Here is a 27,143-nt window from a genome sequence, read left to right on the forward strand (position 1 = left end):
AATTATAAGACACTGATGAAAGAAATTAAAGATGATACAAATAGATGGAGAGATATACCATGTTCTTGGACTGGAAGAATCAACATTGTGAAAATAACTGTACTACCCAAAGCAATCTACAGATTCAATGCAATCCCTATCAAACTACCACTGGCATTTTTCACAGAACTAGACCAAAAATTTTTACAATTTGTATGGAAACTCAAAAGACCCCAAATAGCCAAAGCAACCTTCAGAAAGAAAAATGAAGCTGGAGGAATCAGGCTCCCAGACTTCAGACTATACTACAAAGCTACAGCAATCAAGACACTATGGTATCATCACAAAAACAGAAATATAGATCAATGGAACAGGATAGAAAGCCCAGAGATAAACCCACGCACATATGGTCACCTTATGTTTGATAAAGGAGGCAAGAATATACAACAGAGAAAAGACAGCCTCTTCAATAAGTGGTGCTGGGAAAACTGGACACCTACATGTAAAAGAATGAAATGTGAACACTCCCTAGCACCATACACAAAAATAAACTCAAAATGGATTAAAGACCTAAATGTAAGGCCAGACACCGTCAAAATCTTAGAGGAAAACATAGGCAGAACACTCTATGACATAAATTACAGCAAGATCCTTTTTGACCCACTGCCTAGAGAAATGGAAATAAAAACAAAAATAAACAAATGGGACCTAATGAAACTTCAAAGCTTTTGCACAACAAAGGAAACCATAAACAAGACCAAAAGACAACCCTCAGAATGGGAGAAAATATTTGCAAATGAAGCAACTGACAAAGGATTAATCTCCAAAACATACAAGCAACTCATGCAGCTCAATATCAAAAAAAGCAAACAACCCAATCCAAAAATGGGCAGAAGACCTAAATAGACATTTCTCCAAAGAGGATATACAGATTGCCAACAAACACATGAAAGAATGCTCAACATCATTAATCATTAGAGAAACGAAAATCAAATCTACAATGAGATATCATCTCACACCAATCAGAATGGCCATCATCAAAAAGTCTACAAACAATAATTGCTGGAGAAGGTGTGGAGAAAAGGGAACCCTCTTGCACTGTTGGTGGGAATGTAAATTGATACAGCCATTATGGAGAACAGTAAGGATGTTCCTTAAAAAACTACAAATAGAAGTACCATATGACCTAGCAATGCCACTACTGGGCATATAGCCTGAGAAAACCATAATTCAAAAAGAGTCATGTACCGCAATGTTCATTGCAGCTCTATTTACAATAGCCAGGACATGGAAGCAACCTAAGTGTCCATCAACAGATGAATGGGTAAAGAAGATGTGGCACATATATGGAATGGAATATTACTCAGCCATAAAGGAAACGAAATTGAGTTATTTGTAGTGAGGTGGATGGACCTAGAGTCTATCATACGGAGTGAAGGAAGTCAGAAAGAGAAAAACAAATACCGTGTGCTAACATATATATGGAATCTAAAAAAAAAAAATTGGTCATGAAGAATCTAGGGGCAAGACAGGAATAAAGATGCAGGCCTACTAGAGAATGGACTTGAGGATATGGGGAGGGGGAAGGGTAAGCTGGGACAAAGTGAGAGAGTGGCATGGACATATATACACTACCAAATGTAAAATAATAGCTAGTGGGAAGCAGCCACATAGCACAGGGAGACCAGCTCGGTGCTTTGTGACCACCTAGATGGGTGGGATAGGGAGGGTGGGAGGGAGGGAGACGCAAGAGGGAAGAGATATGTGGATATATGTATATGTATAACTGATTCACTTTGTTATAAAGCAGAAACTAACACACCATTGGAAAGCAATTATACTCCAATAAAGATGTTGAAAAAAAACATGAAAAAAAATTTTTAAATAAAATAGGTTCTCTATTGTTGGTGAAAAAAAGAAAAAAAAATTACGGCTTATATCAAAGATACACAGAAATCAAGTGGAAGAATTTTCAATGGCCCAAGTTGTAATGATTTGACCAAACAATAAATAATACAATATTGTGTTATAACCCAAATTATAAAATAAATATCCATGAATTCATATTGACATAAGTAAACAACTGAGTGGATGAATAGATAGATAAATAGGTAGATAGATAGACAAAGGATAAAAGACAAATCTTCTACAAAGAAAAATTCCAAATAACTTATGAGGATACTGCATCTCAAGACAGTGGAGCTTTATTTATTTTGATGCTCCATTGTTAGATGTATTCACACTTAGTATTACTATTTCTTCTTGGAGAATTGACCCTCTTATCATTTACATATTTTCCCTCTTTATTTTTTATAAGATTTCTTCTTCTGAAGTCTGCATTATCTGAAATTAATATAGTTAGTACAGATTTCTTTTAGAGTTTTCATGATATAACTTTCTCCATTTTTTCACTTTTAACTTTTCTATGTCTTTATATTTAAAGTATTTCTTGAACAGCATATAATTGGTTCCTGCTTTTTTATCCAATCTGATTTTTAAAAAGTCTTTTAAATGACATGTTTAGACCATTAATATTTAGAATATTATTTGTATGGTTGGATTAAAATTGTCATCATGCTGGTTTTTTATTTGTTTGTTGTTTCTTTTTTCCTCTTTTTCTTTCCTCTCTTGATTTAATTGTATATGTTTTATGATTCCGTTTTATCTTCTCTATGGAGTTGTTATTCATACTTCATTAAAGCAATTTTTAGTGTTATCCTAGATTTAAAATATAGATTTTCAATTAATCCAAAACAACCTTCAAATAATATTATACTGCTTCATGCATAGTATAAAGAGTTTATAATACCATATTCCCAATTCTCCCTCTCATCCTTTGTATTAATGTTGTCATATATTTTACTTTTATATGTAGTATAAACACTACATGTTGCTACTATTTTTGTTTTTTATAGTTACCTTTTAGGATAATAAAAATAGAATATGAAATTTATTTTACATCTGTTCCATTTCCAATGTTCTTCATTTCTTTGTATGGATCAAAGTTTCTGACTCATAGCATATTCATTCTGCCTGAAGAACTTCCTTTAATATTTCTTACTGAGTAGGTATACTATCAATGAACTCCCCAAATTTTTGTTTTGAGAAAGTCTTTATCCTTTATTTTAAATGATATTTTCACTGGTATATAATTATGAGTCGGCAGATTTTGTTTTTTCTTTCAACAATGTAAAAATATCCTTTTGTTATCTTTTTACTTGCATGATTTCTGACATAAAGTCTGCTGTAGTTCTTATCCTTGTTCTTCTGTAGATAATATGTATGTTTTGTCTGGCTGCCTTCAAATTTTTCTCTTTTTCTTGGTTTTTGGCAGTATGAAGTGTGATATGCCTGGGTGTATGTTATTATTGTTGTTTACCATTTATATTTATCCTGCTTGATATTCTCAGAGTTTCTTGGATCTCTGGTTTTGTGTCTGCCTTTAACTTTGAAAAAAATTGAGCCATTATTTCTTTGATATCTCTTCTGCTGTGTTTTCTATCTCTCTTACCCTTCTGGGATTTCTATTACATGTATGTCAGACCATCTGATATTATACAAAGCTCAAGGATATTCTGTTCTAGGTTTGGATGGGGGCAGGGAAGTATTTCACTGTTTTTTCTCTTTGTGTATGAGTTTGGGTAATTCCTACTCACTTACCTTCAAATTCATGGATTCCTTGTCTGTGTTCATCTCATCAAAGACATTCTTTGTATCTCTTACAGTCTTCCTCATTTCTAACATTTCCATTTGATTTTTAATTATAGTTTCCATCATTTTATTGACATTTCCCTTCTGATCTTGCATGTTGTCTACCTTTTCCATTAGATCCATTAACATATTAATCACAATTAGCTTAAGTTCTATCTGTTAATTCCAACATATGTGTCAGATTTGAGTGTGATTCTGATTAATTTTGTATCTTTTGGGATGTATGTTTGCCTTGCCCTTTCACATACTTCTTAAATTGTTGTTGAAATCCAGACATCTTATGCAGAACAGTAGATACTGAAGTAAATAATTTTTATGCCTGGAAATGATCATGCCTTTCCTTCTACTTGGCCTTCTGTGTGGCATGTTATATTAAATCTGGTTAGAAATTCGGCTAGATTTGAAGTTTGGTGTTGCTGTGGTTGCCCTCAGTATACCACAGTATTCAAATTGTTCTAGTGATACCTTGTGTTTAGTTTGGACTTGTTTGCCAACGGTCATTTTTTCAATTTCTGTTTTCCTTGACCTTGGGTCATTCTTTCGTTTTATGCCCAGAGAAAATCTGTATCTTGCAGCTTTCCACTCTCTATTCCACTGTTATTTTTACTCAGTACTTGTTAGCCTGGTGGAAGAAGTGAGGAGGAATATTCCCTTGTGTTCTGATTAAGTTTCTATCCTAACAAAGCACTGTGCTCCTTTTTCACAAAATTCTGAGCTTCACAGTTGTTCCTGTCCCTCCTCCAGCTTTTGTAATATTTAGTAATATTTGTAGCCCCCAGGGACTTCACACTCTCATGCTACCCTACATTCAGTCTTAGCAACTTATTTTTAAAATTCAGCAACATCTTCTAACTAGTTTAAACGGCAACCCAAGGCATCTCTCCTAGGTAAGCAAATTCTCGGGTCCTGTTTCTTGCTGTGGAGAAAACTGTGGGTACCAGTGTCTCTTCAAATTTTGACTTCATTGGTTTCCCTGAAGCCTCACTTTTCTGATGGGTTCAATACAAGTCATTAACTTGCAGTTTGTGCAGACTTTTCTTTGTTGTAAGAGTGTCAGTGGTGTTCTTTCCAGCTCTTTATGTGCCCAAATTGAAACCAGAAGCCTTGGGCTGTTTTTCAGATAAAAAGGATGGTGTCTCTGAGAGTGTTTGTTTTCCAGCTTCCAGTTATCATTGACCTGAGGAACCCAACTCTGAAGCCTAGACATTGGGCAGCTATTGAACAAACAGTTGATGCCACCCTAGTAGACCTTGACATTCCATTAACCTTGGAGAAGCTCTCTGAGTTGCATGTTTTTGACTTTGGCCAAGAAATCCAGGACATTTCTGGACAGGCTTCTGGAGAAGCTGCCTTAGAAACACTTCTTAAAAAGGTAAACCTGAAAAATGTATATTCTGAAGATCAGGGAATGTAAAGGTTTTCATATTCAGTGAGATCAACTTTTGTTTTATCTGAATGGGTTTTTCAACATTGCAGCTTTCACCCTCTCATTATCAGTTATCCTTGTGCTGTTTCCTTACATTTATATCATTATTATTGTTATCACCTCTATAAATATCTTCTTTCTGCTTAGCTTATAATCCAACAGGAACTTGATGGCAACAAATTTGCATGCTTTATATAAAGAACCACATACCAAGGAAGATCTCTTATGCCAAAATACATTACCTTTCAAACTTACACACTAGAGAAGATTCACTATACGAAATGCTTCAAAATCACATTGAGAAGATTTCTCTACTTAGGATATTTAACCTCCTTACTCCAAAAACACACATCTTCCAAGCATCTATGTAAAAAGAATTTTTTTCTTTTAATTAAAGCATGAAGTGGGAGGGAATACACATGAAAGTATCACAAATTATTCATATGTTTTAATGCTGTTCAATAAAATTAAGCAAATCATTGTCATCTAACCTAGAAGATTTTAAGAATTTTAAAGGCAGAAGGAGATTAGGATAATTATGGAGTTTTCACTTGTTTCATTCCACATGCATTTATCAAGTACCTACACACAAATGAATTGAGCTATCCTAAGACTTGAACTATTTCTAAGGTGGAGGATTCTTGGAAAACAACTGAATTTGTCGTCCTCCCTCACCGTGACTCCAAAGATGTGTTTATCCTGGGTGGCACAGATGACATACAGGTGGGTAACTGGGTTATTGAAACTTATGTTGAAGGTTCTTGTGAGACCTAGTCCTAAATATTCTATGGGAGGTTATTATGAAGGACTGAAATATGAGAGTTGTTAAACAAGGAAAAATCTAATTGGGAAGGCAATACATGAATATGAATAATTGACATGAATACTTGTACATGAAATATTTAGCAAAGCAATAGATATGTTTTATATATATATGAGTTATAATCTTGTAGTTGATAACTGTTGAGGAATTTAGAAGAGCAAAGAGATCAGTTGTGGCTGAAGTGATCAGAGAATCCTTCCTAGACCAGCGAAGACATGCTGGACCTTAAAAATCTGGGGGTCTGATAGGCATAGGTGGGAATGGAAGGCATTTCAAACCATTTAAATGAGGCAAAGAAGTGTGAATGAGCATTTCAGGTTTATATCACACTAAGAAGCTAAATTCACTTGAATTTTTTGAGATTAGGAGTAGATGGTCATGCTCTATTAACAACAAAAGAAGATAAATCTAACCCATGTGTTTGGAATATTCTTAGTGACTTAAAATCCAAAGGGCACATTTGTTTAGCAAAAGAATCTGGGAATTATGACTCAATTTAAAAAGCAAAGTCCACACAGAGACCTATGTTCAATATCCTGTAATAAACCATAATGGAAAAGAATATGAAAAATTGTACACATATGTATAACTGAATCACTTTGCTCTACAGCAGAAATTAACACAATATTATAAATCAACTATACTTCAATAAATTTTTTTTTTACAAAAGCAAAGCCCTGGCCTGTTATGGTGTACCCAGCCCAGAATTAGAGATGAAATGGCTTTGCCAGGTGTAGTCTGGAAGAGCAAGACCAGACGTCACTCTGTGCGGTAGAGGGGAGAGCAGACCCAAGATGGAAATCAGTCAGTATGAGGCCAGGTGATGCCAGGTGATGGGGCTTCTGCTCTCAAGAAGTTTATAATTTAAATAGAGCAATTAAAATTCTTTAGATTAACAGACACAGTTTTTTAAATGTACATGTTCTGCGAGGGGTGCTGTGGTGTAAGAGGAAGGAGTAGGGGAGGGGGGAGGTAGAGGGAAAACTGTCTATAATCATCCAGAGCTTGACATGAATGAGTTCACTTTTCCTCTTCCTCAAGATAATTGAGGGAAAGTGATGTTTCATTGGGTAGGGAAGGCACTTACTTTTTCAAGTTTTGAGCACTTTGAGAAATAAAGACCTGGATGACCAAATGATATAAAGAAGGTACCATATACCTTGTAGGGGGGAGACTGGAGAAGAGTGCTGAGCTAAACAGAAATGTGTGCCATTAATAATTACAGAAACAGCCAGGATTTGACAATCAGAAGTTCCTTGGTGACATTTAAGAGAACATCATAGTGCATTATAAGCCCTAGTGAAGGAGAGAAGGAGGGGAAGTGGATGGGTGGGAAACAGTAAGTGAAATTAAGCTGTTTATTCAAAAAGTTGGCTTTTAAATGGTTTGGGATTAACATATACACACTACTATATATAAAATAGATAATCAACAAGAACCTACTGTATATATAGTACAGGGAACTCTACTCAAAATTCTGCAATAACCTATACAGGAACAGAATCTGAAAAAGAATGGATACATGTATGTGTGTAACTGAATCACTTTGCTGTACACCTGAAACTAACACAACATTGTAAATCAACTATATTCCAATATAAAACTAAAAATGTTAAAATAAAAATAAATGGGCTGTTGAAATTAAATATCTGTAATTATCTTTGAGAGCAAAAACACATGGTGTCGCATGTATTTTCTTCGCCTTTCCTTAAAGGTCCTTCTTGATGACAGCACCATCAACATTGCGACCATTGCCTCATCACGTTACGCTGGCCCACTGAAAACTCGAGTGGATGACTGGCAGAAACAACTTGCTTTGTTTAATCAAACACTGGTGAGTAAGGATCATTTCAATTCATGGACTCAGAGAATTGGATTTAGAAATCATTTGTTCAGTCACTTAAATATTGTACAGTTTAGATATAAGGTTTAATTATTGACATTTTATTATACTCAAAATGTAAGGAAAATGCAAATATATTGAACTCTTCTTTGCAAGACTATACCATTACCCTTGTATTAGTTATTATTGCTGTGAAAGAAAATACCACAAACTTAGTGGTATAAAACAATCTACATTTATAATCCCACAGTTTCTGTGGGTCAGGAGTTCATAACTTAACTGGGTCTTATACTCAGGGTCTCACGAGGGTTCAGTCAAGATGTGGGCCAGGACTGGGCTCTCATCAGAGGTTCAACTGAGGAAGGACGTTGGCAGAAATCATTTTCTTGCAATTCCGGGACCGGGGGCTTCATTTTCTCACAGGCTGTCAACCAGAGGCCATCCTCAGCTCCTCCATGTTGCCCACAGTTTTTTTGCATGTGGACTTCCTCAACAAAATCGCTTACTCCATCAGTCGAGCAGGGAAGAGTAAGTCTCCTGGCAAGACAGAGGTTACAGCCTTGTGTACTGTACACATAACTGTGTACATCCTATTATCTTTGTATATTCTCCATAGCTAGAAGCAAGTCACGGTGGCACCCACACTCAAGGGAAGAGGATCACACAAGGTCAGGAAGCCCAGGTCTTGGGGGCCACCTTAAGAGTCTAGCCACAGCAACCTCATATTTACTAAACAAATACTGCTGCTTGAAGTCTCCTTGGCACCCTTCCTGTCATACACACCTTCTCTTTATTTTATTCAACCTTAGATTATCCCATAATAAAGAACCCACTTACTCTGGTCTCACTTTGTTCCCATCCAATCTCTTTCTTAGACTTCATTTTTTTCCCTTGATTTAATTATGTTGTGGCTTTTATATGTTCTAATATGAAAAGGTATCTGTGAAATAATAAAGGCACTAAGTAAGAAAAGGCAATTTGTTCCATCCTCATTTCATAGAGATCTCTATGGTGAATCCATCCTCTTCAATGGACTCTTTTTAATCTGACGCCTGTCCAGCCTTCTGTACTGATGACTGAGCCCCATGAAAGGAGAGACTAAATTTAGATCAAAGTAAAGGGCATGTTTCCATAGAAGGTCCTTAAAAGAAGCAGTGCTGAATAGTAGGGATCCTCCAGAGAATTAAGTGTATAGAAAGTGTGAGACCTGAAATAAACCAAGGAGTGGTTGGGACATTAGGGCTTAAGCATAGCCCCCAAATCTAGAGTGAGACACGAGAAACCCTTTCACGGATCTCAGGCCCGCACAAGTGATGGCAGGAGGCGCAGAGGAACGGTGAGGTCTATAGACTTTAGATCTGACCCTGCACTTCTGCTTTCTCTGATTAACAGTGATTGTCTCTAGGAGGAAAGTGATGTGTGATTTTCTTCTTCCTCCCAGTGTTCTGTCTTTGCCACATGTTCTGTCACAAGCAGGTTTTACTTTTTTGATCGAAGAAAATGAATCATATTTCTTCTTAAAAAGAGGGAGAGGGAAGAATGATAGACATAATTGAGGCAAAAAAGAAAACACCTTTTTTGCTAACCTTTTATATTTGGAAATAGTAAGTGAATCACTAAACTTACCACTTCCCAACCCTTCAGATTCCTTTAAGTAAGCATCGTGCCTCCACCTAGAGTGTCTCCTCTGGGCATTTTAATCCTCTTTCTCTGGGTCCATTCTGGTTACCACACAGTAGTAGATTCGTTATAACTCTACTCAGTACAAAAAATGGGTTGAAATTAGGCTGAGGTGAGACTTGGACCTTTTAATGAGGTTTCATTTCAAAGGACCTGTGAGAAGCTGCCAAAAGGAAAAAGATACAGTGAATCCCCATGTAATTATTTTTAACGTAACTGTATTTTTTCAACCTGAGGTTAAAAATCTGGTAATGTCCCTATTTTTCTCCTAGGAAGAGTGGCTGAACTGCCAGAGAAACTGGCTCTACCTAGAGAGTATTTTTAGCGCTCCAGATATTCAGAGGCAGTTACCTGCAGAGGCCAAGATGTTCCTTCAAGTGGATAAGTCATGGAAAGAAATCATGAGGAAGGTGAACCGGCTGCCTAATGCTCTCCGAGCAGCTACTCAACCAGGTAAAAAAGAAACCACAAAGGAATTACAGTTATCTAAAATGTCCATCACCTGTAAGATTCTAATAAAATGTGGTACATTCAACCCTTGATTCCAGTCAGCGTTGATGACCAGGAACATTTGTAGTACATTTGACACTCATGCTAAACAATGTGAATTGAACACTGTTGTTGTTATTCTATTACTATTTTTATTATTATTATCGTCATCATCATCATCATCTTTCAGCTCAGTTCATAGTTTTGGCACACAAGGATGTACTTTTTTTGCTGTTTTTAGAATTAGGGGATCCTGCCACAGAGTATCAGTGATGCTTCCATCTCACAATTTAGGCTACAAAAAATACATTTACATTCAGTTGACCTATTCTGTTAAAGTTCTCACAGACCTATAACCATAAAAATTTCCACACCGTATTTTAAGTAATTCATTAAGACCACTTACGAATATTGCCACTAATGGTAATTCTAATCTCAGGGTTGAAATGTGTTTTATTTATTTTTTAAATTAATTTTTATTGGAATATAGTTGATTTGCAATGTTGTGTTAGTTTCTGCTGTACAGCAAAGTGAATCAGTTATACATATACATATATTCACTCTTTTTTAGATTCTTTTCCCATACAGGTCATTACAGAGTATTGAGTAGAGTTCCCTGTGCTATACAGTTGAAATGAGTTTTAGTAAGTTCTGTTTCTAGGGATGTGGAATCAAAGTCCTTCCGGGTGATTACACGTACGTGGTGATTGAACTTTACGGTTTGTATCACAGCCTTAGCAGGATTGGTTGTTGTTCTGCAAATGGCAGCACACTGCCTATCCTGGTGATACGGACAGAGAGCTTCCTTGTCAAGCAGAGGCAGACTGCTGGACTATACTCTTTGCCCAAAGACTCTTACATAAAACATAAACAGGCAGGAAAAACTCTGTGGGATGATAAAATCGAAAACCTTAAAACTTTGGGGCTTCAAGAGGCTGCCCACAATCCTTGGTTCCTGGTCCCCTTCCAGTCACAACTGCATCACTCCAGCCTCTGCTTCTGCCATCACATCTCCTTCTCTGCCACTTATAAAGACCCCTGTGGGGAATTCCCTGGCAGTCCAGTGATTAGGACTCCTCTCTTCCACTGCAGGGGGCACGGGTTCGATCCCTCACTGGGGAACTAAGATCCCACAAGCTGCGCAGCACGGACAAAAAAAAAAAAAAGACCCCTGGGATTACACTGGGCCCACTGCATGATCCAAGATAATCTCCCCATCCTATGATCTGTAGCTTAACCACATCTGCCAGGTGCCTTTTTCCATAAAAACTAACATATTCTCAGGTTCTCGGGATTAGGACATGGGTATATCTGAGAGACCTTTATCTTGCCTAGCACATCCACTTAATGTGCATATCCAAACCTTTTGCTGCAAAAATATTAATGTGTTTTATTACAGAGTGCTGCCCCAGTGCCAACTGGACTTTTGTTATATAATGTAACTTTTGAAATTTTTTAAAAAATCCAAAATACATTTGGTCCTAGGGATTTCAGATAAAGGAGTGTGGACCTGTATATATCATTTCAGGTGATGATAAAGCAGTGAAGAAAAATTAAGCAGGGTAAAGGCGCTAGAGAGTAGTTGGGGGCTGCAGTGTGTGTGTGTGTGTGTGTGTGTGTGTGTGTGTGTGTGTGTGATGAAAGGATTTTTTTGATAAAGTGGCTTTTGAGTAGAGATCTGCAGGAATGAGGAAATGAAACATGTTCGTGGATCTAAGGGAGGATTGTTAAAGGCAGAGAGAAGAACAAAGACCCTGCGGTAAGAGCATGCTTAGCGTACATGACCGTCACCAAGGAAGCCAGAGTGGGGTGGAGTGCAATGCACAGGAGAGGGCTTAGGAGTGAGGCCAGAGAGGTGAGTGTGCTTGGGTGGCGGGTTGGGGATTGGATTAGGTCACTGATCACGTAGAGACTCGGAGACTGTGGAAAAGACCGGATTTGATTCTCAGACAGGTGGGGAAGCCAGGCACTGTGATACACACCAAAACATCAAGTGAGACATGAATCTTGCTCCTAAAGGTGCTACAGTTTAGTGATAAAGACATAGGATGCTATTGCCACAATTTTTTTGCATCTAAATATGGCAGAAAAAACAGAAGACATGAGTAAGAAGGTGACAGAGAATATGTAGTGTTTAGAGAACGGCAACTGTTTGGCTTTGGTTTGCGCACCCCTGGCCCCCAAAGCTGGGGGATGACAGATAAAAAGGCTTCAAGTTAATTACCTGTTCATCTGTGGCAAATATCAAAATTAATGTTATTATTAAAAGTTATAGTTAACATTCTTAGCCAACCCCCCCAATTTTAACTTATTAAACCATTCTTTCATCAAATAAAACCAAAACTTTAAAAATGTTAATATCATATTTTACTTCCACTTAAAATTATATTCTCTATTTATTTTAACACAACTTTACCAGTACCTTTTTTTTCAATGAACAGGACTTCTGGAAACTTTTCAAAATAATAATGCATTACTTGACCAAATTCAGAAGTGTCTAGAGGCATATTTAGAATCAAAAAGAGTTATCTTTCCAAGGTAAGTTTATAAAGCTACCAACAATATTTTTTAGTAGTTAAGAGTATCCATTAATTTGTTAGGATATATATAAAATTAAAACATCAGGGAACCAAAGAGGGAAACAAGAAAGATATTTCATAATAGCAATCCAGCTAATATCTTGATTGGAGCGTGTAAGTGTCAAGGATAAATATACAATATTTGGTTTAAGTGGATAAGTACCCAAGGTACTGGAAAGATTCTTGATCACAGCATTGTTTCACTGCTGGGAGTGTATGTGTGTACCTGCATGTGTGTGTGTGTCCACAGATGGGTATGTAAAAAGTTAGAGACCTTTGTTGCCTGAGCTGGTTTCTTTAGGTTAATTGGTGGCCTAAGAGGGTTACTGTAGAAGTCATCTAAGAGGTCATTTCACAAATTCCAAATGAAATTTTTTACTCATCCATTCGTTCTAGAAACATACCAAATGTTTTGCTCAGTGATAAAAATACAAAGAAGAAAAGGCCAGATCCCCACTCTAATGGATCTCATGGTTAACAGGTGGACAGTCATGTAAACACACCATTTCAATATAATTATATATGACTACACTATGACTACCTGATGGTAGCAAGTGCTCCAGACTTCAGTCTTCGGGGCACATTGTATCGTAACACAGACATTATCAAAAAATGGCCCATCTTTCATGGATTTTTCCTGTTAGATGTAAAGGAGATGGCTGTTAAGGTCTCTCCTAGGACAAGCACTGAGTCAGCCAGGATTAGGTGCTTATGTGGGTTACTTGGGTAAGAGGGGTTGTTGCTGGGTACCAGGACTGGGTATGTGTGTGCACAAGATATCCAAGAGCTGGAAGATTTGATTGAGTTTAACAGATTCAGGCAACATGGGAAAAGACAGAAGAGTTTGAGGTTTGGAATGTGCCTTTTATTTCACTCTTAAATCAGTGGTTCCTAACTTGAGTCTCCCAAGACCAGAGAAAATCTGTACACTGTTATAATCTTTAAAGAAATCTGGACACAAATTTACCTGTGATAATACTGAACACCAAAAAGCATCAGCTTTTATTTTTCCTTTTGTTTAGAATTACATCAACTAGGTCTACAGTGTTTATTATGTCAGGAGGCTCTGCACACCACTGATTTCATGCTCCAAGCCTTAATGAAGGCTTACTATGAGCCATGGACCAAGTTAGGTTCTGGGGACACAAGGTGAATATAACACTGTTCCTTCTCCCACAGGACTCATAGTCCAATCTTGACAGTTATCTGTTTCATTAGTCGAAAAGAGGCAGGGGTACAAATTATTACCCTATGTGGTATTTTAAAGAAGCAAGACTAATAGGGTGCAACCCAAAACATCTTTGTTTCTAATGACAGCCTCTGTGTTCCCTACTAGGGGCTAGTTTCTTCCTGTCCCTGGCCAAAATCTTGAGCAGGCCTCATGAATTTTTCTGGTCGTTCTCTGATAATAATACAAAAAGTTCTCATTACCTTAACCCATTAAATGATCTATAATAATCAAAACTCTGAACTTCTTTCAAAGTGAAAACATCCCCCTTCTCTGGCCCAAGCCTGTTGCAAGGCTGAAGGCTTAAGTGATGATGAGGATGTGTGGCATCAACCCTCCCCACTTCCTATTAGGTTCCTGAGGTCTCCAGTTTGGGGGCAGGAAAGGGAGGAGAGGCAAGACGGCAGGAGAAGCCTGACTTGGCTGGTACCCAACTGGGCCCCTCTCTCACGTGGGGCCTTCCACGTGCTAATGGGATCCCTCCAATCCCGAGGGATCTCTCATAGGCAGCTTCCTCCACAGGAGTGAAGTGTCTTCTCCAGCCAGACCCTCATCCTTCTCTCTCATCCCTGGGCATCCAGGTGTGCCCCTTCTCCAGTTTTTTTTTTTTTTCCTAGGGTATCTTCATGTCTCCAAATGGCCCTGTTGGGCAGTATCTAAGAAAATCCCAGGCAGGATCACACCAGCATGGCCCCCATGTGTGTAGTCACAGAACCAAATAAGGTTCCTGCAGCCACCCATTCATCTATTCAACAAATTATGTACTGAATACCAGGTATATGTGAGGTACAAGGCCAGATTCTAGGGAAAACAAGTAATATATCTTCACTCTAGGAGCTCAAAGCCAAGTAACAGACATACAACCAAATCAGTATCTTAGCAAGTGCTGGCATCTTTACAATTTTTATGAAAAATATCTGCCTTTTATGTACCAGGCACTCATTCCAGATGTTTGAGATGCATCCACCCTAATCTTTATAAAAATCATATTTAGAAACACATGGCCTCCCAGACCCAGGACCCATGGGATAGAGGTCCAGTAAGTCAGTGGATGGGGACGATATGTGCCTAAGGGATTTATCTTTCATGTCCATACAAGGCTTTGCTTCAGTTTCAAGTTACATTTTAAGTATATTCTTTCATCTAGATTTTACTTCTTGTCAAATGATGAGCTTCTGGAGATTTTGGCCCAGACACGAAATCCCCAAGCTGTGCAGCCACACTTGAGGAAATGCTTCGACTCCATTTCAAAGCTCGAATTCGCTCTCGTGCCTCCAACGGAGGGAAGAATTCCTGGCATGGAGGCAGAGCCAGAAAAGATTTACACTAATGATATTTTAGCGATGCTGTCACCAGAGGGAGAAAGGGTAAGGGCTTTTTGTTTATGATTCTTTATGCGTCAACTTTGTTACTCTTCTAGGGTGGAGGGTAGAGGTTTATTCATCATCATGCTAAGCATTCATCAAGTGCTGCTGTGATCTGGTCTTCTGCTGGCTCAGCAATTTCAAAGATAATCAACAATAAAATTCTTGCCCTCGAAGAACTCAAAGTCTAGCAGAGACATAGTCGAACAATTGAAAAGCCCCACAGAAAATGCAGTAACAGAGGCTGTGCTCTGTTCTTGGGAACAGAGTAGAAAGTACTGGAGCCAGTTCTTAACTCTCCATAAGGGGAACAAGGGCCGGGTGGTTAAGAGCTAGTTCTACTGCCCGGACACATGGATTCCACTCCCAATCTTGAACCTCATCTGTAAAACAAGGATTAGTAAGACTGCCTGATTAATGAGTTGCTGGGGATTTTCAAGTGTGTATGTAAATTACTTAGAACAGTACTGAGCAGGTGCTATGAAGTATTAGTTGTCATTGTTTGGCAGCAGCCTCTCCAGGGCCTGGCACAGTGCCTGTAAACACCAAGCAAGTGAATGCATTAGTAGACTGTGGGGAATCAGGTGACCAGACAGAGGAGAATCACACATACATACACACAGGCAGCCAAGGAAGGTGGAGAGGAGACATGGGAGGGACAGCATTCCATACAGAGAAATTGTGCAGGGAAATGCCAAGGCTTTCAGTCCAGGTAGAGCACAGTAGTGTATCTATGGGATTGGAAGGAGCCCATAGACATTTTTCTTGTCCTACACATGCACCCAATGCTCATAGCAGCATTATTCACAATAGCCAAGACATGGGAGCAACCTAAGTGTCCACCAACAGATGGATGGATAAAGAGGACATGTTATATGTATACAATGGAATATTACTCTGCCGTAAAAAAGAATAAAATTTTGCCATTTGCCACAACATAGGTGGACCTGGAGGGTTTTATGCTAAGTGAAATAAATCAGACAGAGAAAGACAAATACTGCATGTTTTCACTTATATATGGAATCTAAAAAGTAATACAAACTAGTGAATATAACAAACCAGAAACAGATTCACAGGTATAAAGAACAAACTAGTGGTTACCAGTGGGGAGAGGGGAGGGGGGAGGGGCAAGATAGGGGTAGGGGATGAAGAGTTACAAACTACTATGTATAAAATAAATAAGCAGCAAGGATATATTGTACAGCACAGGGAAATACAGCCATTATTTTGTAACAACTTTAAATGGAGTATAATCTATAAAAATACTGAATCATTATGTTGTACATGTGAAACTAATATAATATTGTAAATCAACTATACCTCAATAAAGAAAATGTTTTTACTTGTCCTAAATTGATCCTCTTGCAAAAGAATTTGTTCATCACTAGTGCAAAAGAGAAAGGGGGAAGGCCTAGGCTAGGATCCAGGGAAAACATGACATTTAAAGGGAGTGTAGAAGAGCAGGTGCAGAAGCCCAGACAACCAGGGCAGTCAGGTCATTGGTAGTCCAAGAAATAAATATGAAAAGGGCTTTAAAGCGTCGATTGGACTGGTTGATTGGGAGAGCACTGGTCACCTTAATGACCTGAACAGATTTAGAGGAGTGGTTGGAGCCAAAAATCAGATGGCAGGAAGTAAGGGAAAAAAGTGGAGGAATTCATTTAGTGCACATAAACTCCTCTTTCCGGGAGTTGGCTCCAAAGGGAAGCAGTGAAATAAAGCACCAAGTGGGGGCGGGGGAGGGGGGCGGTGTCAAGAGAGGTGTAGAGCGGGTATCAGTAGAAGTACCAGTGTTCACGTTCAGGCTTCCATGTTTACCTAGCTCAGGGTTCCGTTACGAAGCACACAGCGTGTACAGCCTACGTGTTACCACAGCCTGATTATCTTCCAGGTGAGCCTGGGGAAAGGCCTCAAGGCCCGAGGCAACGTGGAGGAGTGGCTGGGCAAAGTGGAAGAAGCCATGTTCACATCTCTGCGTCGCCTGTGCAAAGCTGCCATCGCTGACTATCTGGGGAAACCGAGGACAGTATGGGTGATCGCCGGCCACCCTTCTCAAGTAACTTACACTCCTTAAATCTCCGCCTCTGGATCCTGTTTGGGTGAGATGCATCACACACTGAAGAAAGGTGTTTCCATGCAGGTGATCCTGACCATTTCTCAAATCATGTGGTGCCGCGATTTGACGGAGTGTTTGGAACGAGAAGACGGTGATCATTTAGAGGCCCTGGAAGCTTTTGAAAAAGTAAACTTTGAGGTGAGATTACGGCAGGGTGACATCGAGCATAGCGCTGTGCCAGATGGTCCTAGTGGCTTTTATTGGCGTGGTTAATGCAAATTCACTACTTCAGAAATTGTAAGCCCCTGACATGACATCCAAAACTTTGGGCTTCTCACTAAAACTATTTCTGTTCAAGTTTTCTCAGCGACACTACCCTGATGTTTGTGTAGTATGTATATGAATATTAAAAAGAGAAGGAAAGCGTAACTCAAGAGGAAAATGTCAGGATTATAATGGTTTGCCACCTTTAAGAAGAAATGTTATCCTGGGTCCTGATATCTCTCCTAGAAGTGGATTCAATCCCAGAAAACCACAGGATTTGTGCCATTTCTATTCTTAGGCCCAACATGTGCTTTTCTACTGTTTTATAGAAGCCTCAGGCAACTATCAGTAAAGCAATAAATAACTGAATGAATTAAATACCATTCTACACAAATTTTTGAGCTATTGTTGGGAAATGCAACTTTACAGCCAGGCCACATCTTTAACTCCAAATTCAATTCTACTTCCAAGCAATGTTGCATTTTTAAAGACTCACCCTTAAAACAAAAAAGGAGGAAACAACTTTCTTGAAATAGGAAAAAACCTCTCTCATGAAGGTCCTCGATAGAATTTCAACTCAAAAAGCCCCAGAGAAAAGACTCGCTAAGGAAAGTCCCATTGACCTCTTTGTAGAGGTGGCCCCTGATCAGGGCCAGCCTGAGTGAAAAATCAGCACAGCAGTTCAAGGCTTTCAGTGGCACTGCCCTTCTCTGAAAAAGATTTAACCATTTATGTGAAAATCAGGAACTCAGTCTATCAAAAAATGCTTTCGTTTAATCAATCATTGGCTTGGTTTAAATGCTCAGGATTTCTGACTATTCCCCCCTCCCCCACCAAAAAAAAAAAAAAAAAACTATCCCTGAAAATGAAGAGTACTACCTTAGTCACATTTGATTTTTAGGGAGAACCGTGTTCTCTAGAGACATCATCACGTGGTGGTTAAGAGCATGGGCTTTCCTTGAGGCAAATGTCTACTCAAGTGTAATTTTTTGCTACTTTATGTCAATTTCCTTACCCTCTGTGACCCTCAGTTTCCTCTAATGTGAAACTGGGGTAAAGATGGTATTGTACTTCACAGAAGCCTTATAGGAATTAAATAAGTTAAACTGTTGTCCTGGGTCACAGAATTACAGATTCTTACTAAATTTGGAATAGACATTTGTCAAAACTATCTAATTTTATAGGTATCTAATTTTATAGATAGTTTCAAAAAATGCCTATTCCAAATTTAATAGTAAAAAGATATACATGTAAGCTGATTTTTGAAAATTATATATCACTTTTTTTTTTAATTTTTAGAGATTAAATGCCCTGGCTGCAATAGTCCGAGGCACTCTTCCTAAATTACACAGAAACATCATAACTGCCTTAATTACTATTGATGTACATGCAAGAGACATAGTCACTGAACTTGTTCGAGCCAAGGTAACTCTTTCACTTAAATAAAATCATATATTTCTTTCTGAAATTAATGCATCTAATATGTGTATCATTGTCATCACTTATGTAGGTAGAGGTAGTTGAGTCCTTTGACTGGCAGAGACAACTGCGCTATTATTGGGATATAGACCTGGACAATTGTGTGGCAAGGATGGCGCTCTCTCAGTATACTTATGGCTATGAGTATTTGGGTGCATGCCCAAGATTAGTTATTACTCCTCTCACGGTAAGTTACTGATCATTTAGGTTCATTACTGCTTTTTCCCCACCAAAATAGTTCTGAAAAGTTTCCTCCTACCATTAACCCTTGAAAGGACTTGCCATGAATACATCTTTGTAAAGCAGAGATTTCTGCTTTTTGATCATGTGCCTGGATTTTTTAGTATATTTCAATTGCTATAGAACCTTTCATAAAAAAATAATGACCCTCCTGCTATAGAAAGGAAAGGACTTATGAATTTGTGGCCAGAGTCAGTTCCCTTCAATAATGACAATTTATCAATTTCTTCAGGATCGCTGCTACCTTTGCCTCATGGGGGCTTTGCAGCTCGACCTGGGAGGTGCACCAGCTGGTCCTGCTGGCACGGGGAAAACTGAGACTACCAAAGACCTTGCAAAAGCTCTCGCCATCCAGTGTGTGGTCTTTAACTGCTCTGATGGTTTGGACTACAAGGTACGGTCCTGGCATCTGAACACTAACATTAAGTGTTTTATGTGGCTTTCTCTATTTGCAACATGACATAACAAAAGAAGGAGAGAAAGGGGTGATGGCAAGCTAGGGAAAACTAGTGGGGCAAGGAATGATTAAAGTAGAATAAATAGAGCAAGAGAGGAGAGTCAACACAAGGCAATCTGAGTGGGCCAGGTAGGAATCAAGGCCAGGGGAGGATTGGTCAAATGGTGGTGAGATTAAAGACCTGTTCATGTCAGTAGGTAGAAAGAGGGGAGATGAGATACAAGACAGAATAGCAGGGAAATCTAGGAACAAGGAATAAGCTTACAGGAAGAGACGAGTTACGTACTGAAACGTGTGGTGTTACGTATTCAGAGTTACATATTGAAAATGAAACATGTAGGAGGTGAGAATTCACGGTAAGATTTTTCATTGAGTAGTTCTCAGAATTTTTCACTCTTAAAAATTATTGAGGGCTTCCCTGGTGGCACAGTGGTTGAGAGTCTGCCTGCCGATGCAGGGGACACGGGTTCGTGCCCCGGTCCGGGAAGATCCCACGTGCCGCAGGGCAGCTAGGCCCATGAGCTATGGCCACTGAGCCTGTGCGTCCAGAGCCTGTGCTCCACAACGGGAGAGGCCACAACAGTGAGAGGCCCGCGTACCGCAAAAAAAAAAAAAAAAAAATTTTTGAGACCTGGGACTTCCCTGGCAGTCCAGTGCTTAAGACTTCACCTTCCAATGCAGGGGGTGCAGGTTTGATCCCTGGTCAGGGAGCTAAGATCCCACATGCCTCATGGCCAAAACATAAAACAGAAGCAATATTGTAACAAATTCAATAAAGACTTTAAAAAATGGCCCACATCAAAAAAAAAATCTTAAAAAAAAATTATTGAGACTTCCAGAAAGTTTTTGTTTATATGTATGGATTACATCTATTGATATACACCATGTTAGAAATTAAAATTGCATTTAAAATATTTGGGCGGGGGGACTTCCCTGGTGGCGCAGTGGTTAAGAATCCGCCTGCCAGTGCAGGGGACACAGGTTCGAGCCCTGGTCTAGGAAGATCCCACATGCCGTGGAGCAGCTAAGCCTGTGTGCCACAACTACTGAGCCTGCACTCTAGAGCCCGCAAGCCACTACTGCTGAGCCCGCACTCCACAACTGCTGAAGCCCGTGCGCCTGGACCCTGTGCTCTGCAACAAGAGAAGCCACCACAATGAGAAGCCCACGCACTGCAACAAAGAGGAGCCCCTGCTTGCCACAACTAGAGAAACCCTGCACACAGCAGCGAAGACCCAACGCAGTCAAAAATAAATAAATAAATAAAATTTAAATAAATAGCCTTTCTTTTAAATAAAGTAAAATAAAAATATTTATTTGTTTTAAAATAACCATAATAAATTCATTACATGTTAGCATAAACACACTTTTTAAGAAAAATAGCTATTTTCCCAAACAACTATAAATAGTATAATCTATAAAAATATTGAATCACTATTCTGTATACCTAAAAGTAATGTAATATTGTAAATCAACAGTACCTCAATAAAAAACGTTGATGAGGATAATTCTTTATAGAAGAATCACAGCTAATACATGCAGAGGGATAACATTAGAAATTACTATTTTGCAAACTCTAAAAAATTAATAGATCTGGTAATGATCAACTTTGCTAAAACCACATTAAAAGATTAATTGGAAGGTTTGTAATGGATGGATCAGGCTAATTATCCATTGGTCAATCAAAACATCACTGAAGGGGCTTCCCTGGTGGCGCAGTGGTTGACAGTCCGCCTGCTGATGCAGGGGAAACGGGTTCGTGCCCCGGTCCGGGAAGATCCCACATGCCGCGGAGCGGCTGGGCCCGTGAGCCATGGCCGCTGAGCCTGCGCGTCAGGAGCCTGTGCTCTGCAACGGGAGAGGCCACAACAGTGAGAGGCCCGCGTACCACATAAAAAAAAAAAAAAAAAAAAACCTCTTAAAATAAAAAAATCACTGAATTTGAGACAACCAGGAAACATGTATCTTCTTCTTTGGTACACAATCTGAATTATTCCTGTTCAGAAATTTTTAAACCTCAAACTAATGAATTTAATTAAGTGTCTAGATTTAAATACAGTTTTCAAGAAGTATATAAGGTAGAGAAACATGTTAACCACAAGAATTCAATCAGCCAAATATGGAATGCAAGAAATTCCAAAGGGAAAATAACCTATAGACCTTTAAAAAATAAATTGCATAAAAGGGGGAGGATGCAGAGAACTGTTATAAATTTAAAGAGATTAAAAGACACATTAACCGTAAAATAGATAGCTAGTGGGAAGCAGCGGCATAGCACAGGGAGAACAGCTCAGTGCTTTGCGACCACCTAGAAGGGTGGGCTAGGGAGGGTGTGAGGGAGACGCAAGAGGGAGGAGATATGTGGATATATGTATATGTATGGCTGATTCACTTTGTTACACAGCAGAAACTAACACAACATTGTAAAGCAATTATACTCCAATAAAGATGATAAAAAAAAGACACATTAAGCAGTGTTTGGACCTTGTTTGCATCCTTATCCTACTGTAAAAGGATCATTTTAGGACCATTGTGGAAAATTGAACATGAACTGTTGTTAGATGACATCAAGGAATTGCTTGGGTTTTGGTAAAACCAATTACTTGATTTTTGTTTGAATGTGTTAATGGTATTGGTTTGGGTTTTTTTGTTTTGTTCTGTTTTTAGGTTCTTACACATTACAGAATCTGTGATGAAATACTAATGATGTCTGGGGCTTGTTTTAAAATACTCCAACAACAGCATAAAGTGTTGGAAGTATTTTAAAAAGAGCAAAATGTTGATGATTGTTAAACTGAGCACCTTCTTTTACCTCTTGTGTATGTTTGAAATACTCTGATACAAAAAGTTCTTTTAAAGTATAAAGCATCAAAATTAAAATGGCAGAAATACCTCCAAAAATTCTTTTTTAATGGTCAATCAATTGCTACACAATTAGTGTCTTTCAAAAAGAGGTGCGGGGGAGAAATTAGCCCCTGACCGCTATCAGCTAAGAGCTGGCCTGGTTCAAACAGACTCTGTGCTTCTCCAGTTGAACTCAAACAGCTTCACAGACCACCAACATCAGACTTGGTCACTTTGTGCCCATGATGCCGTGAGACAAAAACCACACCATAATCAAATCTGAGAACAGACACAAACAAGAACTCTGTCCAAACCACAAAAATGACCGAATATCCTCCTCTCTCCACTAACTGGAGTAACTGCTACATCTTTACTGACACCTTGAGCCACACTGCCCTACAGACTCCTAGATAGATGTTATTATGATACCCATCAGAGAATCACCTCAGCTTTCTGCCAACAAAAATTTAGAGTGACGTGGTGTCCCCTAAAAAGACATGTTCAAGTCTTAATGACTGACAACCTGTAAATCTGACCTGATTTGGAAGTAGGGTCTCTGCAGATATAACCAAGCTAAGCTGAGGTCTTACTGGACCTGGATGAGCCCTAATCCAATAATTAGTGGATTTGTAAGAAGAGGAAAATTCGGTTATAGACACACAGAGAGGAGAAGGCCATGTGAATATACACAGAAGGTGAGCCAAGGAACACTCATCATTGGCTGCAAACATGAAAAGCTATGAAGAGACGAGGAAGAATACTCCCCTAGGACTTTCAAAGTGAGTATGGCTTGGCCAACACCTTGATTTTAGACTTATAGACTCCAGAACTATGCAAGAAATAATTTCTGTTGTTTTAAGCCACCCAGTTTACAGTCATTTGTTACAATCGCCCTTCAAAACTAATACATAGAGCAATACCCTGCTTCATTGAACCTTCCTCAAACTTTCCTATAAGAAGTCCTTTTAATGTTCTTTTACTGAGACATCTCATGGTTTCCCATGGTCTGTGGTCTCCCTTTTGCAATAAGCAATAAACCCAATTTTTTTTTACCATGGATGAGTTCCAGTGATCTTTTTTTTTAAACATCTTTATTGGAGTATAATTGCTTTACAATGGTGTGTTAGTTTCTGCTTTATAACAACGTGAATCAGTTATACATATACACATGTTCCCATATCTCTTCCCTCCTGCGTCTCCCTCCCTCCCACCCTCCCTATCCCACCCCTCTAGGTGGTCACAAACCACCTAGCTGATCTCCCTGTGCTACGCGGCTGCTTCCCACTAGCTATCCACTTTACTCTTGGTAGTGTATATATGTCCACGCCACTCTCTCACCTCGTCACAGCCTCCCCCTCCCCCTCCCCATATCCTCAAGTCCATGCTCTAGTAGGTCTGTGTCTTTATTCCTGTCTTACCCCTAGGTTCTTCATGACCTTTTTTTTTTCTTAGATTCCATATATATGTGTTAGCATACGGTATTTGTTTTTCTCCTTCTGACTTACTTCTCTCTGTATGACAGACTCTAGGTCCATCCACCTCACCACAAATAACTCAATTTCATTTCCTTTTATGACTGAGTAATATTCCATTGTATATATGTGCCACATCTTCTTTATCCATTCATCTGTTGATGGACATTTAGGTTGCTTCCATGTCCTGGCTATTGTAAATAGAGCTGCAATGAACATTTTGGTACATGACTCTTTTTGAATTAAAGCTATGGGCATTGACTGCAGGCATGCTATAGGGAGATAAATTTTAGCAAAGAGCCCATATTGAAGATAAAGATCTGGAATTTTTTAAATTGAGGTGTAATTGACATATTATATTAGTTTTACGTGTACAACATAATGATTTGTTATATGTATATATTCCAAAATGATTACAGTAAGTTTAGTTAACATCCATCACCACCAATTTTCTATGTCTTTGAGTTCATGTTTTTTTTTAGATTCCACATAGTAGTGATATCATACAGTATTTGTCTGACTTATTTCACCTAGCATAATGCCCTTGAGGTCCATCCATTACATATTGTCACAAATGTGATGTATATGTCACAGCCAATTTTCTTTATCCATTCATCCATTGTTGGAAACTTAGGTTGTTTCCATGTCTTGGTTATGGTAAATAATGCTTCAATGAACATGGGGGTGCAGATATATTTTTGAGTTAGTGATTTTCATTTTCTTTGGATAAATACCCAGAAGTAGAATTGCTGAATAATATGGCACTTGTGTTTTTAATTTTCTGAAGAACCTTCATAATGTTTTCCATAGTGGCTGCACCAATTTACATTCCCACCAACAGTGCACAGGGGTTCCCTTTTCTTCACATCCTCACCGCACCTGTCATTTCTTGTCTTCTTGATAATGGACATTCTAACAGGTGTAAGGTGACGTCTCACTGTGGTCTTGATTTGTATTTCTCTGATGATTAGTGACGTTGGGTATCTTTCGGGATACCTGTTGACAATTTATTTATGTGTCTTCTTCAGAAAAGTGTCTTTGCCCATTTTGAAATTGGTTTGTTTGTTTGTTTTTCTATTGAGTTGTATGATGTCTTTATATATTTTAGATATTAACCCCTTATCAGATATATGATTTGCAAATATGTTCTTCTATTCCTTAGGTTGCCTTTTCATTTTTTTGATGGCTTCCTTTGATGTAAAGAAGCTTTTCAGTTTGATATAGTCCCATTTGACCTGGAATTTTCTTCTTTTAAAACTTCTGTCCCATTAATATCCCTTGAGAAGTCTTCCTGTACCCCCCACCACCCAGGGAATGAAACCATTGCTCTACAACATGAAGGAGTTCCTCAGCTTTGTCATCCATAAGACCAGCTTCGTCTTTAGTCTTATCCATTCTGTTGTTTAGTCCATCTATTTCATTTTTGTAATCTTGACTATAATATGATTAATTTCCAGGTATTATTTCTTATCTCTCACTAATTCTTTCTTAGAGCATCTTGTTTTATGATAGGAATGCAATTTCCTCTAAAATCTCTCTGAGGGTTCCATTTGAATTTTTAAATCTTTTCTTTTGTTCTCCAAATTACCTCCATTTTCTTCAGGGTTGCTCATTTAGTTTATTCTTCTTCTCTCTTCCTTGTTGGTGATGTTTCTCAAATATGTGTTGACTTCTACTACTTAGTTCTTAAGTGAGCACTGAGTTGATTAGTGAGAACAAATTGTTTCCTCAAAAGGCCCCTGCCTTAAAAGAAAAAGCTCCCCTGATCTCTGTGGGAGTGTAGTATGTTTGGTTAGCAGGCTTCCCCATACAGTGTGTGGGCATGGGCAGCCAGGAAGCCAGAAACATTTTATAAATGCCAAAATAATAAGGACTTTTCTTCTAGTAGTGAAGTTAAGTGGGTTTCACTCTTGGATGGAGCTGTCTATCCTTTTGACTCTCAGTTGAGTAAAGTGGAGGTCTGAAATCATCTGTCTTTTTTTATCTCTGCTTTCCTTATCTCCCAAGCCTAATGTCTTCTTCCAATATCTCCTTATATCTCCCAAAGACAGACCTCCCCCTTTCTCTACAAGGCAGTCCTTGGGTTTTGGGCTGGAGGGAGAGTGTCAGCACTGCCAGCCTTAAGAGCCCTGTTTACTCTACTTGGAATAAGGAGAGGGAAGGACAGAGAAGGGAAGGACCAACAAACCTGATCTTTCCAAGTACTCATCTTTGGCTAATTCCCAAGGATCACCCTGGGACCTGTGTCTGCTTTTCTTGCATGTATTGCTGTTGGGTTCGGAGTTTCTTGGAGACCCCCCTGAAGGGCAGTTCTTCCTTCCCTCTGTCTTGGGCCTGCATTCTGCCCTTCTCAGTTGAGTAATCTGTATCTATGTATTTTCCATCTTCCAAGATTTTTTTTTCAAAACTTTCTTCCTGCTGCTGGTTTCCCTTCCCATTATACTTTTATCAAGCAGGTACAGGTATAAGTGTAGGTACAGAAATGGAGAGAGTTCTACCTTTCTGTCATTCATGGGCATTTAGGAGGAAGGGATGGTAGCAGTATATGCTCAGTTGACCATCTTGAAACAAACAAACAAAAAAACATTAGCTCTATTTTTAAAGAGATAGAGATGGTATAATGCAATATTTGTAAAAATGCTTAACCCAAAATTCAAGTCTCTAAAGGAACTTTCCTGTGTAGATAGCCACAAGTACATATTCATTCTCCTCCACCATTAAGATTCTGCTGTAGAAGAAATTAACAACCATTACATTACCCTGTGCAGCTGTGCTTCTGCTCAGTGGTCCCTGTTTGTTGTCTGCCATGTGTAGTACCTGGTAAAGATGATGAAAGCTTCTACCAGTAAAGTTTTTCAAGGTTTTCTTAAGTCATTAAGTGTGTCTATTCTAGGTGTTAGTTTCTTTGGGAACCTGTGAAGTATTTACATAGGTGAACAGAGGTTATGAAAAAGTAGGAAAATTGGTCAGATTGTCATTTTATTTAAAAATAAAAATTAGCTTCAAATCATTTATAGAGAAGACAAAAAGATAATTCCTCCTTAGAGAAAGGTGTTAACTTCTGACATAAGACCAGGATTCACATATACCACCTATTTTCCTTTTACTATTTCAGCTCAAAATTTAACTTTTGAAAGAGTTCAACTCTACAATATATAGTTGAATGTATTTTGATTTCAGATGATGGGGCGCTTTTTCAGTGGTCTGGC

The 27,143-nt window shown here is 38.7% G+C and overlaps 1 protein-coding gene across 1 annotated transcript in view; it reads left to right on the forward strand.

Annotated features, from left to right (window-relative positions):
* Positions 1 to 27,143, forward strand: part of DNAH6 (dynein axonemal heavy chain 6) — a gene marked incomplete at both ends in the record, with an annotated part of 289,518 nt that overhangs the window by 106,251 nt on the left and 156,124 nt on the right. Inside the window, 11 exons of the mRNA XM_082672762.1 lie at positions 4,850 to 5,062; positions 5,747 to 5,839; positions 7,654 to 7,773; positions 9,735 to 9,915; positions 12,393 to 12,489; positions 14,906 to 15,125; positions 17,014 to 17,178; positions 17,263 to 17,376; positions 18,742 to 18,867; positions 18,953 to 19,108; positions 19,394 to 19,555. Of these exons, the coding sequence (XP_082528888.1) occupies positions 4,850 to 5,062; positions 5,747 to 5,839; positions 7,654 to 7,773; positions 9,735 to 9,915; positions 12,393 to 12,489; positions 14,906 to 15,125; positions 17,014 to 17,178; positions 17,263 to 17,376; positions 18,742 to 18,867; positions 18,953 to 19,108; positions 19,394 to 19,555 (1,647 nt within the window). The remainder of the gene's footprint in view (positions 1 to 4,849; positions 5,063 to 5,746; positions 5,840 to 7,653; positions 7,774 to 9,734; positions 9,916 to 12,392; positions 12,490 to 14,905; positions 15,126 to 17,013; positions 17,179 to 17,262; positions 17,377 to 18,741; positions 18,868 to 18,952; positions 19,109 to 19,393; positions 19,556 to 27,143) is intronic.

Source organism: Grampus griseus (genome assembly GCF_964374135.1).
Source record: "Grampus griseus genome assembly, chromosome: 15".
NCBI classification, from domain to species: Eukaryota; Metazoa; Chordata; class Mammalia; order Artiodactyla; family Delphinidae; genus Grampus; species Grampus griseus.